This window comes from Choloepus didactylus, chromosome 19 (genome assembly GCF_015220235.1).
Source record: "Choloepus didactylus isolate mChoDid1 chromosome 19, mChoDid1.pri, whole genome shotgun sequence".
NCBI lineage: Eukaryota > Metazoa > Chordata > Mammalia > Pilosa > Megalonychidae > Choloepus > Choloepus didactylus.
In genome coordinates, this window is record NC_051325.1 from 64,628,209 (window position 1) to 64,644,610 (window position 16,402).

The window sequence follows — 16,402 nt, forward strand, 5'->3', positions numbered from 1 at the left end:
TGTGTGCTGCGGCTGCCTCTGAGGGTCCGAGCAGCCCACACCCAGGCCCAGGAGGGAGCTCAGGGGAAGGCCCCGAGGCAGAGCCCATGGGGGTGCCCAGGAGGGGTGAGCTATGCTTGCCGACCTCCCACCTGGCAGGGAGGGCCCTCTCTCCTGGACAGCTGGGTCTCTGGCTGTCCTGCTGCCGAGAGCACAGGGTGAAGTGTGAAAATGAGGGTGAGAAAGGGAGAGCAGGGGCGAGAGGGGGAGCAGGCGAGGTGGGCAGGGAGGGCACTTCCTGCACCAGACCCGGCAGATAGCAAGGAGCCCATGCAAGGTGCCCCCAGGAGTCACCCAAGGGTCCATCTGGCAGGAGGGAAGCCCACGGCCCACCCCGGGCCTGCCCCTCGCCAGGGCCAATGCAGACAGGGTCAGAGGTTCCCCCAGCTCACCACCCAGGTCAGTGGGTTCTGGAACACTGAATTCAAACCATGCTTCAGCCCCTCTTGCCTCCCTTGCTGGGGAGACCCCTGTGGGGACAGGCCAGCCTGGGGTTCCCTGTGCTCACCTGCCTCGTGTGTGAAGGGGGCTGCCCTAGACCCACATCCCAGGGTCAGCTGGGAGGAGCAGGGGAGACACGCTGGGGGCGAGATCGGCTGAATAAACGGAGGGGACTGCATCTGTCCAGGCCCCTCAGTGCATCAAAAACGGAGAAGTGATGAAGAAGATGGAGGAGAAAACAGAAAAACAAGAAGCAGCAAAACTTCCTTCCCCACGTCTCCCTCAGAGTCCTGGGGTTTGAGCTGGGCGGGCAGCCCTTTAGGGTCTCCAGAGGAGCTGGAGGCTAAAACCAGCTGAAGGGGGCCTGGGAACCAGCCTGGGTGGGGGGTCTCCACCCACACCTCCAGGACCGTCGAGGGGGCCTGCAGTGGCTGTACCCAGGGGAGGTCACAGGGCAGTGCCGCTTGGGGGACCCTGAGCCAAGCCCCAGGCCGGGGCCTCTGGAGGACCTCAGCACTGAATCAGGCTCTGGGCAGTGCATGCCAAATGCCTGGGGGTCCTGGGGCGGAGGACAGGGCTGGGCATGCTGCCGGCTGTAGACCCCTCCCCAGGCCCCTCCCGGCCCTGCCCCTGCCACCAGCACCACCATCTGCCCACCTTCCTTTCAGGAGTGCCTGACCCCAGCCCCCTGCTGGGCCCCTCCTGAGATGACAGGGGGGTGACAGGCCCTAGCGTGTGACTGGTGACAATGCCATGCAGGGGGCTGGGCCTGGGCGATCCACTCTGCCACCCTGGCCGGTGTGGGAGGCTGGGAGGGGGCAGAGGTGGGCCGGGGTGACAGTCAGGGCCCCGTGGGAGCCGGCTGGGTAGGTGTGGGGCCTTCAGGGTGGCCAGGGCACTGGGGATGTGGGTGAACCCCTTAGCAGGGGGATGAGGGGGCCACTTCCAGAAGAAGGAGACAGAGCCTGGCCCCGTGGGCACCTCTCTCAGACTCAGGACAGGTCCTCGGGCCACTGCCTGTCAGGAAAATAAGGGACAAACCCTCTTGGCACAGATCCAATTAATGGAGGCCTCCCCCAAGCCCTGGAGGGTGCAAGGCCCTGGGGCAATGCCCAAGGAGCGGGAAAGCCCCTGCCCCGAGGGTCCCTGAGTGCCCCCGAGGGTCCCCGAGCTCCGGGCTGTGGGACCCCTGCATAGACAGCCTTGCCCCGGCCCGGGCAGCACCAGCACAGTGCCCAGGCCCTCATCTCCTTCCCAGGATGGACCTGGCCCGCTCGCCCGGCTCTGCGGCCCTGCCTGGAGGGGCTGGGGGTCCCCAGCTGCTGCGGACAACTGCCGAACCCACGGAACCCGAAGGGCAGGCCCCGCTTCCCAGCCCTGCAGCTTCCCGGCTCAGGACCTGCCCCAGACGATGTCTGTCCAGAGCAAAATGAAACACGAGCCCCAGGCTCAAAAATTAAGAATTTCAAGAGGCGACAGAGAGTGTGGAACTGGGCGTGGCTCATCCCTCAGAGCCCGGGGCCCAGCCCAGCCAGAGGGGCCCCCTCACCCCCTCTACCACGGGCCCCACGAGGACAGGCTGCGTGTGTTTTGCCCATGGCTGTGACCCAGGCCAGGCATCCAGGTGACTGTGGTTGGAATCAGGGGAGCAGGACCCATCCCCAGAGGGACCCCGGATGCCCGGCTACCTCTTATCTAACCGCAACCCCTGGCTGTCCAAGGGAGCAAGGGGGCTCTGTCAGGAACGAAGTGGGGTACCCCTGCCCACCTGCCCCTGGCCTGCTGCCCGAGGGACCCTTGTGCCCACCTGCAGGGCCTTGGCTGCTCCTGGGGGAAGAAGTGAATCACACGGCCCTCCAGCACCCAGCGGCTCCTTTCCCCCTCCCCAGGTGTCTTCAAACTTTGACCTGCTCCCGTGCCCACCCCCAGCAGCTCCCCTGGCACCGAGGCCCAGCCAGAGGCTCCAGCCACTGCCATCAGCTCCCAGGAAGCTGTCTTCCCCCCACCCTGCTGCCCCACCGATCCCTGCACCCAGATGCACTGCACGTCTGTCGCCCCATGTGGGAAGGGCAGGAGTGGGGAGACCCAGAGGCCCTGCGCTTGTGCGTGCCGGGCTGCCTCTCTGCCCTGGCCCTGCTCCGGTGGCACCTTAGTGCCCAGCGCAGTGCTGGGAGTCCAGCAAGGAGTGGAGAAAAGAAATAGGAGTTCATTTTGCTTCCGTCAGGGTGTGGTCCAGAAGAGGGAAGCCACAGGCCCGCTGTGTCCAGGCTCAACGCCGAGGCGCCCAGGTGCTGCGCCAGGCTGGGGCCCATGGTGGGGCGCAGGCTGCGGTGCTGTGAACAGCATCAGGGACTTGTGAGCCGACAGGGCCGAGCCCAGGTAGGGGCCCCCACGATCCACCTTGAGAGGTGTCCACGTCTCCAGCCCTGGCTGAGGCTGGAGGAGACCTGAGGCTTCAGATGGACCTGGCTCCAGGGCTCCAAGTGGCCTCAGGAGTCTCTCTGACAAGTGGCTGTCTGATAATCTTCTCCCGTTTTATTCGGGGTGACAGCACATGCAGCTAAAACACTGCTGCCCAGCCGGCAGGGCACAGATGAAGTTCTGGAGAGTGAGACGTGAACAGAAGTGCCTGTTGTATCTTCAGGGACAGATCCTTAAAGGGAGCTGGTTCACCTGGCACGGCAGCACTTCCGACCCTCTTTTATGTCAAACTGTTTACTGGTTGGAATGTGCATGTGTTGGCTGGAGCACCAGCAGCCATTTTGGACCATGAGGTGACACTGGGGATGGAAAACTGTGCTAGGAGAGTGATACAGGAAGGTAGGAGTGGGGTCCCTCCTAGCCCTGGGCAGCCTAGACTTGTGTCACATGAGAGAAAAGTACATTCCTATCTTGTTGGAGCCTCTGTTACTCTGGGTTTTCTCATATGTGTTATAAGTAACTCTAAAGAGCAGGCAGCCACGTTGGCCCAGGTGTCTCCCCAGTGAGGTAGGAGACCACCTGTGTCCTGCAAGGCACTCCATGGAGCTGGCTCCCAGTTCCAATAAATTCTGGCCCTTCCTGTGTCCTGAAGGCTCCCATACACTGCAGAGCAAGAAGGACCCAGGAGGCCCGGCAGTGGAGGGCACGGCTTTCCCAAGCCCACCAGACCACGGAACCCTTTTCTGCAGAAACCCCTCGTTGCAGTTGGAAGGGCCTTGGTGTCCCGTAGCACGTGGTTCAGGGAACGGCTCTGTGAAGAAGTGGGGTGAGGACGTGCGCTGGTGCAAGCCAAGACCCACAGCCCGGCACCAGGCATGTGGCAGGTGCCTGACAAAGGGTCCCCACCATGAGGCTCCGAGTGGGCCCTGCACCACTTCTCCCAGGATGGAAGCTGGGGCTCCTCCTGGTTCCCGTCGGCTCAGAGGCTGCACCTGCGCCTGCCCTTTCTCTCTGCCCCCAGGTTTCCATGTCCCACCGGTCAGCGCCGTGACTGGCCCTGTCATCAGGGCAGACTGAACTCTGGGCCAATTTCCTCCCAAAGATTCCAGTGTGGCTGGGGAGGGTGTGTGTGTGCTGAATCAGGAGGGGGCGTCCTGGGAGAGGAGGCAGCCTGCAGAACTGCCATGGCAAAAAAAGCCGCGGGGTAAAAAGTTTAAGAGGGAGACTATTAAAAAAATTTTTTTGGCAGAATTTAATGGGTGCAGATTGTTCAGGACCCAAAGCTGTGAAAACACACGCACACACACACACCACTGAAAAAGCCCTGTGCCGCTGCTATTGATAACTTGTCTCTGTTCACGTGGTGGGTTCAAAACTAAAAATACTCCCTTCCTGCGGATAGGGAAGCAGCGCTGTCACGTTGCAGAGAGATTTGAAAGTTGTGGTGGGAAGGAGCAGCCTGGGCCACGTGAGGGCCGGGGCAGGGCTCGATGGGCCTGACTGCCCTCTGGACACCAGGCTGCGTCCGGAGAGAAGCTTCCACAGTGCTCCACACAGGGGAGTGGGGAAATGTCGCCTCCGCCGGCCCAGGCAGCGGCTGAGGAGGGGGTCTCGGTGGGGCCTCCCCAGCGCACCCACTGCTCCCGGGGCAGCCATGCCAGCCGCTCCTGAGTGTGGACCCTGCGAGCCCCGATAGGGGTGCCCTGGGGGAGAGCCAGAGGCAGAGATGAACCCAGCCCAGAAACCCGTTCCCAGGTAAGAGGGAAGTGGGGGAAAGGGCGCGGGGCCAGGGCAGGGTCCGAGTGGCTTGCTGCCGCTCCCCGGGGCCGCTGCTCCCGCCCTCTGAGCCTCCCCTTCCCTTCTGAAAGGGGACGCAACAGTCTCTTCTCTGCCTCCTCCGTGGGGGCGGAAGGAAGGAGGGTGCTCCCAGGGAACGTGAACGTGCTCTCTGAGCCTTGGGGTGGGCAGAGCTCCCCATTCCTTGACTGGCAGGATGGGGTAGGGGCATCCTAGAAGTGTGGTCTGGGGGCTCTACCTTCTGTCCTGAGCACTCAAGGACTGACTTGGCCCCCAGCATCCTGGCATGACCCCGATCCCCACTCCCCAGTTCAGAAAGCGTACAAAAAGAGGCCCCAATCACCCATGCTGCATGGCCTGGCTGGAGAGCAGTTCCGGTGGAAGCAGACATCCCAAAAGTTATCTCAAACTTCAAAGGTTCTGCCCATCACCTTGGCTCTAGATCAAATGCGGACTCTGATCCGGAGGGCGGGGTGGGGCGGGGCTCTGCCTTCCTGGCAACCCCCAGGGAGATGGTGCCACTGGGGGTGCCACTGGGGGTGCCACTGGGCCTGCCCCAGGCTGGGCCCCTTGCTATCTGCAGAACCTGGGCTGAGTCATGTCACCTGCTCCAGACTCAGTCTGCTCACCTGCAAAGTGGGACAGGGACACGTAGTATCCATGTGATTGGCTGTTGCAAAGACGAAACAGGAGGAGGCATGTAAGTCACTGGGCACTGGATAATGTCCACGGTCTTCATCACCATCACTGGTCCCTAACCAGCTGAGTCTCCTCTTCCGCTCCCTCTACCCATCCATTCCTGAGCGGCCTGCCTCCAGAGCTGGCGGTTGGACCCAGGGAAGATCACAAAATGCCCCTGAGCGGCTCCCAAGGCCTCCCCCACCCACCAACTGACGGAGGACTTCACGGGACCCAGCAACACCTGGGACGTCGGCAGAAGGGCGGGAGGTCTCTGGGGGCCCCGACACCCCTCTGTTAAGTGGGGGTGGAGCCCACATCCCAGCCCAGCGCCTACCCCAGCCCCAGGCTCCCTCACCAGGGCCCCCATGCTCAGGCCAGGGATGCCCCTGGCCGATGGGACGCCCCTCTGGCCCTGGCCCTCTGACCCCAAACTCGCCCCATGTCCTCGCAGGGGGTCACGGTCTCTGAGATTTGTCGGGGGGAGGGACGGCGAGGGAGGGCTTCTGGGGCCGTGCGCTGGGCCCGGGCCGGCCCAATGAGGGACACAGTGCGCCAGGCCGTCTCCGTGGCAACCGGCCTCCCCGGCCCTGGCTGGGGCCTGCGCCACACCCTTCCTTCACCGGCGGCTGGAATCGCCTTCTTCAGCGGTAACCATGGCAACGCCTTTGTTTCGGAGGCCGGGTCCTGCCTCCCTCCCAGTCTTCCTTCAGGAGCGGCTGGAGAGCTCCTTTTCAGTCCCTGCACGTCCCGGGCTCGGCCGACACTGGGCCCACCAGGCAGTGGGGACCAGCCCCTGCGGCGGGGTGCAGTGGTTTCCTGGGCCCACCCCGACACACAGGCTCCCCCTTCACTCACGCGCGCCCCAGTAATTACAGAAGGCCCCGAGCTTCTGCAGAGGTGACCCGGGCCTGCTCCCGTCCGCAGCGCCCACGGCCCCACTGGAGGCCCCTCCTCTGGGGAGGCAGGAGAGCCGTTCCAGGCCGGCGGGCAGGGGCCCAGGGAGGGCTGCTCCGTGGGAGAGGCGGCACGGAGCCGACCCTCTGGACCGCGCCGGGTTAGCAGGGGCAGCCTTTTGCACACTTTTGGGTGTAGCAGGCACAGGTTTCTTGGTTCCACCTCCAAGTGGCTTAAGCAGAAAAGAAGAGTGACCAGCTCCTGCTCCCCGGGGCAAGATGCGACCCTGCAGCCCATCCTGCATCTCTCGATCCGCTAACCCAGTCCTGGGGGGTCTTGGTGGACGGGGGACATTCGGCCTGGGCCTCCCTCTGGCCTGAGCTCTCCGAGCCTGCAGCGGTGGTCCCACGGCTGACCCTCAGTGGCCTGTCAGGTCCCAGCCACCCCCCAGTCACCTCCTGAGCCTCTGAGTAGCCAGCCTGGGTCGCGCAGCCTCGCGCCCAAACCAGACCCAGGCCTCCCGTGGAACGAGGGGCAGCCGGGTCTCCGGAGGGAGGTCCGGGTGCCCGGGGCGCCGAGAGGCTGGCTAAGCCCAGGGCTGGCAGGGGTGAAGCGCAGGCCAACGGGAGCCGCCACGCGGTTTGAAACGGGAGACAAATGGTCCGGGACGCAGCTGGGGAGGGAAGTGCAGCCGGATCCGGGGAGGACGGCCGGCGTTCGGTACTGCTGGGACGAGGGGGAGCCCGGGAGGATTCTCGCGCTGAGGGCGCCTGGGAGCCGGGGCGCTCGCAGCTCCTCCCACCACCTCCAGATCCCCCGAGCCGAGGGCTGGGCTCGCGGCCGGCAGAGAGCGTCCCCGCGCCGGGCCACCTGCCTCACTGTTTGTAAACTCGCCTCTCCAGCCACGCCCTTCCCCTCCCTCTGCTCCCTGCGCCGCCGGGGCAGTATCTGCATAACCCCGCCTCCCCGCTGCTGTGACTGGCTTTCGCCATCGTCACTCCTCCGGGTGGGCGGGACTCCCGAGGGGCGGAGGAGGGAGGCACCGCTTCAGCGAGACGATTAGCATAGTCCCGCCTCCCTGCGCGGCCCCCGGGCCGGGCGGTGATTGGGCCAGCGGCCGCCGACGCGACGGCGCCGGGCCCCGCGAGTGGCGGGACGGCCTGTCGGTCGGGCGAGGCGGCCGGCCCGCACTTCCGCCTCGGTGTCAAGCGGGTCGCAAGGCCCGAGGGGAGGGGAGGGGAGGGGCGGGGGGCGGGCAAGAGCGGCGCGGCGGGCGCCCGAGGGGACCCCGCGTCCAGGTGAGCGCCCGCCGCGACCCCCCGCGACCCCCGCCCGCGCCGCCCCGGGCGCCCGGCCCCCCGCCCGCCGCCCGCCGCCCGCGTCACCCAGGAAGGGCCCCCTGGCACCGGCGGGCCGGCCGGGCCTGGGCCGCGGGCCGGGGGCGCGGCGTGGCGGCCGGGGCCCACCTGCAGCCCCGCGCGGACCCCGCGGACCCCGGGCTCGGGCGGGCGCGCCGCGGGCCTGGGCCTGGGCCGGGCGGCGGGCGGGGAAACTTCGGGCAGGAAAGTTCCCGGCGGGGCGGGGGCGCGGGGAGGCCTCGGCCCCGGGACCCTCTCCCCGTCGCCGGGGCAACTGCGGGACCGGGCGGGCCGGGCCGAGGGGACCCGCGGCTGGGGCTGGTTCTCGGGGGTTGGGGGAGGTCGCTGAGCCCCAGCCTCGCCTTGACCAGGAAGCCGGGTTGGAGGAAGGGGACGGAGGGCACGTCTTGTGCCAAGCCCCTTCTATCCCTGGCCATTTCCTTTCTCCGTTCAGATGTTGTCCAGCACAGGTTAGAGAAGAGGGATGGTGGCGCCTGATTTTTACCTTGAGTTTAAGGTACTCGATGTGCAGGGTTAAAAGCAGGGTGCTGTGGGAAGCTTGGTGGCCCTCACTGCCCAGGCTGCCGGCTCCCCCCCAGGCTGGCACCTGGGCACTCTGTCCTGGAAAGGGGCTATGCCCTGTCCTCCCCCCACCCCCTGCTGCTTGTTTTTGTTTTGAATTTAGAAACCTTAGCAGACTTGACACACTGTTGGAAACTTTTTTACCCAGCACATGTCTTTGGTAGTCTAATTTTAAAAGGTTATTTCTTTTTCCACTTATATTTCAGCAATGAGAAGAGTCTGCTTTTAGACTTGGTAAAATCAAGTTTAGAGCAACACTCTTGTACTGACCACAGACTCAGTCTTCCTGGGTTTATGAGGGGACAAGGAGCTCTGGTTGACTTATGTCAGGGTCTTTGTGAGTAAGAGGGTCACCTCCCAGGAAAGGGTGCTCCTGTTCCCCAGCTTTTTATTCTGAACATTCCGTCTCCGAGGAACGCTGGGCTGGGAACCTGCAGCTTTTGGATTAGTCACCATGGCCTTGGCACAGCTGGAGAAACCGGGTCTGGACCTGGCCCGGTGCCACGTCACCTTCCCAACTCCTTTCCCATTCATCAGGGATGTTATGCGGGTGCAGCCAGAGAGTGCAGAGGCAGGTGCCTGGGGCTGCCCCTCTCAGCAGCAGAAAGGCCTGGGTGGTGTCTCCCAGCCCGGCTTCCTTTCTGTGAAATGTCACTCTCCCCTCGCGGGGCCGGTAGGAGGCCCATGGCTTCTCCGTCTCCGACAGTCCCTGGCACGTGGTAGGTGCGCCCCAGTGCTAATTGCCTCTTCCCTTTGCTGAGGACGGGACCCTTATTGGCCACACTTCCTCCCTGCCCTGTCACTTGGAATGTGACAGCGGGTCAGTGGGTGACCGCATCTCCTTAGGAGACTTTACCTTCCCTGCTGGCCTCTGTTAATAACCACCCAAAGTGATGATGCTTGACGTTTGTTCCAGGACTGCTATAAACTTTAATTCACTGGATTCCTACATTCTCATAACTCGTAAGACAGGTGCTAACGTTCTTTGTTTATTCATGAGGAAGCTGAAGAACAGAGAGGGTAAGTAACGTGGCCCAGATCACACAGTCAATCGTGGGGCAGAGAGTTGAACCCAGGACTCTGGCTCTGGAGTTCCCACTGCAGACGCCACACTGTGCCACCTTTTAATGCCAGAATGTTCAGTTACAGTTTCCCCTTCACACCTTTCTTTGGGGCATTTGAATCATGCTGCATTACTAAGTGTCAGAACTTCAATTCTTGCAGCCTCTATAACTAGTAGATTTTCGTTTTTGGTGTGCTTGAGTTGAGTGTTTATAAAACCCTTCTGTTTCTTCTGAAGCCTAGTAATTCTCTGTCTGGCTCTCTGGGATCTTGCCGTCACACCCCACCCGCTGCCCGGTTGTCTGTGGTGAAGATTCCAGTGTTTGCCTTGTGCAAGGGGGGCAGTGGGGAGCAGTGGGGCTGGCCAGTGCCCACATTTAAGCTACAAGGGTTTACTCTTGAATGTGATTCTGAATGGGTTTAAAGTAGCTGGTCTCAAAATGTATATTCGGGATATCTGTCCTTTCTCCTCCCAAATGCATTTAAAGGGGTCGGACTCTTTCCTGCTGAACATTTTGATGAACAATGTTGTAATGTTTAAAAAGGGCCGCTTGCCTTTCAGCCTGGGGTCTCCTACCCATGCCCTCTAGGAAGTGCTAACATGTGAGTCAGATACTTACTTAAAATATTCTTGACTTTTAAATTTTTATTACATCCAGCTAATTACAAAAATAACATTTCCTTTTTTGGCGAGGAAAGGTTTTGAAAAACTTTATGTACTCTTATACTGTCTACGAAGAGGGAATTATGGTCTCTCGAAAATGATTTCTCTAGCATTTCTGTGAAAAGCTAAGACCTTGTCTTTTCTGAAGATATTCGCAAATGTCAGGCATGGAAGGCTTAAATCTTTTAGTGAAAATAGTGCACATTGGTCCCCAAGATAACGTGCCCAAGCCTGACAATCTTTCAGAAGGCCCTTGGGGCACGAGTTCTGGATCTTTCACTCTCTGGCTGTTTGATTTGGAGGAAAGCCCTATTCTGATTTGCTAATGCTGCCATTTTGCAAAAACACCAGAAATGGATTGGCTTTTATAAAGGGGGTTTATTTGGTTACAAAGTTGCAGTCTTAAGGCCATAAAGGGTCTGAGGTAAAGACATCAACAGCAGGTAACTTCACTGGAGGATGGCCAGTGGCGTCCAGAAAACCTGTGTTGTCTGGGAAGGCACGCAGCTGGTGTCCGCTTACTCCCAGGTTGCGTTTCAAATTGTTGCTCTTGGGGCATTTTTTCCTCTTTTAGCTGTAGCCTCTCCGGAGCAAACTCTGGGCTAGCCTAAGTCTGCTTTCAAGGGCTGTCTTCAGAATGTCACTCACAGCTGCTCTGAGTTCCTTCTGCTTGTCAGCTCTTTTATATGGCTCCCGTGATTAATTCAGACCCACCCTACATGGGTGGGGTAACACCTCCGTGGAAATTATCCAATCAAAGGTCCTGCCCACAGTTGATTGAGTCATATCTCCATGGAAACCCTCAATCAATAGGTTCCAACTTAGTCAACACTAAGATGTCTGCCCCCACAAGATTACATCAAAGAACGTGGCGTTTTGGGGGACATAATACATCCAAACTGTCACGGCCCTTATCCCCTCTTGCCTCAGTTTCTTTGTCTGTAAAATGGGGTTATTGTGTGCGACACAACGTCAGTGTCTGGTATGTGATAGATGCACCCTGCACCCTGGGTCCCCTGCTGCCTGCGAGTGTTGAAACTGGTGCCCATCACAATACAGTGATATGCACACACGGTGCACACATGCACACACACATGCACAGATGTGCACACATGCAGTGCAGAGACATGAAGCCTGGGAAACTTTGCTCAGACATTTGGTGCTCTGTTTAAAATGAATTGCAGCAATTCTTTAAAATTGTGCCTGTTCAAGTGAGGGGTGCGCTTATAAAAGGATCCCTAACCACCAGTGTCATTCAGGTGAGTGTCTTCTCTGGACCCAGACATTCAAGAGAGCTGAGAGTTACTTATCCCCTGACTGTTACCAAAATGCCCGTTGGAATTGTGACATTTGATTTTGCTTTTGGCATTCATTGTCAAGTTTGAGGTTTGATTCTGAAACTTGGGGTGCTTTAAGCCTGGCTTATGACCTTATTCAGACTGAAGGGAAGTTATTTGAACATGTCCGAATCCTAGGTTGATATTTCGGGTTGTAGTTTGATACCTTAGATGCAGTTTCCACGGATACTCATTAGTTTTGTGTCTGCCATAATTTTTGTTTTTCCATGTTTTTGCTAATCAGGTGGGGCTGTTACCGCCTTACCTGCCTGCTGGTGTGGGCTCCAGTCCCAATTTGGAAAGGTGGTAGGAGCACCAGCCCGTACCTGTAGCTCTCGGCGATGAACATGGAATCAAATGGTTTGCATAGATGTTTACATGAATTTTGTGGCACTTCTTTCCTTTTCCTTCCAATTCGGAAAATAGCAGGTACATTTGGCAGAATTTCAAGGCATCACCATCCTTTGAAGCAGAGTTTATGATAATGTAAATATAATCACTGAGTTGAGTGAGGCACTATAAATTAGCCTTTAGAATGGACCATATTTGAGAAACATGGATGTTTGGAGACTTGCCTGATGCTGTGTGTCCTTTTGCTTGCTCTGTTTTTTGTCATTGGGAACCTTGCTTGATTTATTTTGGGAAGCAGCCCGGGACCACCTCGTGGCCGTGGAGCCCAGGGCCGTGGGGCTGGCGAGGTGCGTGGCTCCAGCACCTCGTCCACACATCCCCGGGGCGGTGGAGTGTGCGGGCTCCCTCTCCCCAAGGCCAGCGAGTGTCCGTGACGCGAAGGTTCCAAGTGGTTTAGGGCTGGCCGTTAAGGGTGCCGGGACCACGCACCTCAGCAGGTATCGGGAGAAAGCTTGGCCCAGGCTGCTGCCTTGTGTTTGGGGGAGCATGAGGCACCGAGGAGAGCCGCCTGCTAAGGAGTTGTACTGAATCTAGGGTCTAGAAGAAACCCCAGCAGCGTGTGGGGGGCCGGAAGGCTGTGGACCTGAAGTGAGCTGCTGCGTGCGTGCTGAATCAAAGACGAGCTGGTGAGGAAGGACTCGCCGTCCTCTGGCACCTCGGGCTGGGGGTGATTTCCTTGGTGCCTCACAGCAGGGCTGCTGGGGTTTGATGTCCGTGGAGCACTGTGAGAGTGACAAGGGCAAGGGTCGCGGTCACCCTGCTGGAACCCACCGAGGGGAGGTGGGCTGGGCACGTCCCTTGGCTCCTGCAGGGGCGCGGCCTGGCCTGAGCCCCTTGTTGAGCATGTGTGACTTGCAAATCATGGGGAGCAAGGTCCTTTTCCTCCTCCACCGCCCCTCCCGCCGTGGCCCCAGCAGGCCGGGGTTCCCGGACATCTCCCATTTCCCGAGCCAGCCCGCCCTGCTCCTCGAAGAGGAAGCAGCACCGCAGGGTGAGGGACGGGCTTGTTGGCGGGCATGTCTGTCCCTGCCGGCACTCCCAGGGTGCCGTGGCCCCGTCCAGGGTGGCTGCTGCTGCTCGGGTCTGCCCGGAAGCTGTGGGGAAAGCACCCTGGCCAGAGCTTTCTTGCCCTCTCTCCTGGTGCCTGGGCTGCTTTGAACATGTGTTTTCAGTGTTAGAAAATGATGAGCTTCATGATGAAAAATGTTTTGTACAGACAAGCTTACACTCACCTCACGCGTGTTTGGGAATCTTTTGTACTGGATTATCATAATCCTCGAAGTGTGTGGCGTGGTTTTGGTGTCCACTGTTCAATAGGAAGCAGGTCAATAAGCTGATGCAAGGCCCTTGAGGGGACTTATCACAATCTCCCCCGGGGGTAACCGGTGGCCGCTGGCCTGAGTCTCCGCAGCAAGACGTAGGGCTCCGGACTCAGCCTGCCTTCTGAGACCACCCCGCTGGCATGGAGGAGGATTAGCAGGCCAGTGTTTACACAGTGCCTTAGGCGTGTCTACCTTTCGTAAATGTAGAAACTTTCTGTTTCTTGCCTGCATTCCTAAGAAAATCCAGCAGAATCCACATGTGGTGACTGGTAAACGTCTGCTGGGCTAGTGTAGATTTCCCACGATGCCTTCTTGTGAGGCGACGGGCCCTCTTGCGTCACGCCGGCTTACTAGAGTGAAGGGCTGCGGTCGGTTCTTCGGGGGACAGGGTTAAGTTCTGTGCGATATCGAGCAGCCGATTTTGTGATGAGATACCGATAGCTGCAAACTAAGAGAAACCCCACCCAGAAGGCTGGAAACGAATGAGAAGGAGACCCCGAATGCGTGTCACGTCGCTCTCCAAGGGCCTCGTAAGACCACTCAGCCAGAGGGCCTGGCGGTGGGTCCGGGCAGTTCCTGTGGTCGGCCAGATGGGCAGCATGTGGCAAGCAGAGCCGCCGCTGGCCTGAGGCTCCTGCGCTGCTGGACCGTTTGCAGGTGTGGACAGAGAAGGACACTTGGGCCAGGTGCACACCTGCCTTCTGAAAAATCTTTGCTGTGAAGTGAGTAGCGAGTTTTTTATTTGACTCTAAATTTCTACAACATCTGTAAAAATAGCCCCTAAGCTTTTTTTTTTTTTTTTTTTTTTTTTGCTCCTAAGCTTTTGCAGTTACAGGGTTGTTGAGGCTTCATCTTGGCCCAGCATTTAGCAGAACTCATTTTTCAGTGTATGCGGGTTGAGAACCCAAAGTGGTTTGGGCAGTAAGCATGGAAGGCAGGGCCCGGCCCGGTCCCGTCTGGTCTCTCCTCCCAGCGGCTGGCCGGGTCGGTCTCGGAAGGCTGCCACGGAGCAGGGCACAGTCCTGCTGGCTTTGCCCCTTGCACACCCATCCAAATGTGGACCCAGGCTGGCACAGCCTCCCGCACCATCGCCGCGGCACGCCTTCCCGTTCCTCCCTTCCCGGTCCAGGTCTCAGCCTGGGGGCGGCCTGGAGCTGTGCTGGCCACTTGTGGCCAGTTGGATGTGGCTCGCAGTAAACCCCGTCAGCCTCCGTTCCTCAGTCGCCCCGACGCCTTTCAGCTGCTCCGCAGCCACGTGGCTTTCCCGCCCCCCGTCCTCCTTAGCCCCCAGCGGGCTCTCGGGGCCACACGCCCCAGGCTGTGGGGACCGCGGATGGCCCTCCTCTGTGATTGCATTTCCCACCCTCCGTCCTTGGTCTGGGTGACCTTCTGTCCCACTTCCCTCAGATACCGCCTTGTCTGCAGCCTGTGTTAAACGTGACAAGTCGGCCAGGCACCCAGGACACGGTACGTGTGCGCCACTAGCACGTGAAGGCCATTGCCTCCTCCCAGGCCCCACGAACCAGACTTGGGGGCTGTGGCTGGGCGAGCCCTGCCCGGGGCTCAGGGGGCCTCCTTGGCTTCTCCCCCCTGGGCCGGAGAGAGATCCCAGGGGCAGTGACAGGGGCCGGGGCTACTCGCTGGCCTGAGACCAGCCGTCTTCCTCCTCTGTGCTGAAATGAATTTATCTGTTTCCGGGGCACGTTTAGCCTCGATTGCAAGAGCTCTGGGACGGCAAGAGCCTTCTGGGTGAGCTGTGCTCCTGAGGTGGGGGGCGTTGGTGGACCTGGAGCCCCCAGGAGCGACATGTCTGTTTTGCTGGATGGGTGCTACTTTCTTATTTCTGTTGGCTCGAGAAAGTGTGGGGCCAGTGAAGCTTGCCCCTCAGCTTAGGTGCTCCGACGGCGCAACCTGCAGTTTCCTGGGGACTCCTGCCTCTGCCAGCACGCGCGCTGACCTCTCGGGGGCAGGCCAGATCCTGCGGAACCATTTCCCAGGCCGAGGCCACACTCACCCTGGTCGCACCCGGCTCCCCGTGTCTTTCCCTGTGGGAAGGAGCTAGGAAGTTACGCCTTGTGCTCCTGAACCATCCAAAGGGGGAGCGTTCACCGACCCCGTCACCTGCTTCCCGCTTCCTTGAAGACGGGCTTTCCTGCTGGCCCTGCGGGGCCGGCTCTGCCAGGTCCAGCCTCATTGCCTTCTCCGTTCTGCCTCCCCCTTTGTGCGCCCTGCTCCTCCCCACCACGAGCCGTGCCCACTGCCTGCCCGGTTCTCGATGCTCCGCTCTGCCGACTCGATCCCAACTCCAGGCCTCTGCTCTGGGGTAGCTTCCTTGGGGCAGGGTGCCCTTCGGGGTGCCCCTGGAGTGTTCGGTCCCCTCTCCGCCTCCGGGCCCGGCTTCCCGAGGGCGGCACCGTAACCGTTTGTGCTCCTGGCCGAGCCCTCCGCCCACAGGCTTTCACACCGAGAGTCCATGGTATCTGAGTAATTTATGGGCTCTTGTGTGGGACTCTGTAAAATGAAGAAGAAAAAACGTTAGGTGGCTTACAGCAACGATTTCAAGAATCACCTTGAGACCATACTAGAATTAATTGCCAAACTTGGAGAAATGTGAGCGTGTCTGATTTTGCAGTGTTTAAAATGTTTGGGTGTTGACCTTGGGAAGCCGATTGCTTAGTGTTGCCGAGAAAGACTTCAGGGGCCCGTCTTTCTCAGGAGCTCCGTGGGCAGGCGGGGGTCCAGGGGGCAGGCCAGGACTGAAGGCTTTTGTCTTCCTTTTAGTCTAACGTAATATTTTACACCCTTATTTTTAAGATTTTCTATACATTTTGATTGATTTACCTTTAACATGAGGAGTTTTATTGTGGGTGAGGGAGCCTATAGAAAGAGAATAAAGTGGCTTTTCGCAGATGCTTTGTCCAGGAGATTTTAGACACAGAGCAGCAGACGGAGGAGGGCAGTAGCCCCCACTGTCCGTGGCCAGCATCCACGACCCACCCTCTTGCGGCCTGGAGTACTCATGAATTCTCTCTACCTGCTCAGCCAGATGAGTCTGAAGATGATCCCAGGCACGAGATCATTTTGTTCATAACTCTTTCAGGGTGTGGCTCTGTTTTAGTTTGCTAATGCTGCAGAATGCAAAACACCAGAGATGGATACGCTTTTATAAAATGGGGGTTTATTTCACTATGCAGTTACAGTCTTAAGGCCACAAAGCGTCCAAGACAACACATCAGCAATCGGGTACCCTCACTGGAGGATGGCCAATGGCCTCCGGAAAACCTCTGTTAGCTAGGAAGGCAGCTGGCATCTGCTCCAAAGCTCCGGCCTCAAAACGGCTTTCTCCCAGGACGTTCCTTTCTAGCAAGCTTGCTCCTCTTCAAAACATCACTC

At 59.3% G+C, this 16,402-nt stretch overlaps 2 protein-coding genes across 3 annotated transcripts in view; one reads left to right on the forward strand and one right to left on the reverse strand.

Annotated features, from left to right (window-relative positions):
- Nucleotides 1-592: 592 nt before the first annotated feature.
- On the reverse strand, nucleotides 593-15,203 carry LOC119515330 (collagen alpha-1(I) chain-like). Its single transcript, XM_037811172.1, has 14 exons — nucleotides 15,024-15,203; nucleotides 14,177-14,327; nucleotides 12,544-12,781; nucleotides 12,330-12,409; nucleotides 7,317-7,993; nucleotides 6,729-7,221; nucleotides 6,594-6,664; nucleotides 5,812-6,384; nucleotides 4,536-4,604; nucleotides 2,735-2,813; nucleotides 2,249-2,307; nucleotides 1,138-1,497; nucleotides 882-1,039; nucleotides 593-596 (listed from the first exon to the last, which is right to left on the reverse strand). Exons 1-14 carry the CDS (start codon nucleotides 15,201-15,203, stop codon nucleotides 593-595), a joined length of 3,192 nt encoding a protein of 1,063 aa, XP_037667100.1.
- OSBPL2 (oxysterol binding protein like 2) overlaps nucleotides 4,504-16,402 on the forward strand; it is a 48,493-nt gene continuing 36,594 nt past the window's right edge. Inside the window, exon 1 of one of the 2 annotated variants that reach the window (XM_037810900.1) lies at nucleotides 4,504-4,656. The gene's annotated coding sequence lies outside the window, so the exon portion shown is untranslated. Of the gene's footprint in view, nucleotides 4,657-7,528; nucleotides 7,572-16,402 lie in introns of those variants that run through there. The other variant, XM_037810899.1, reaches the window with a different exon arrangement.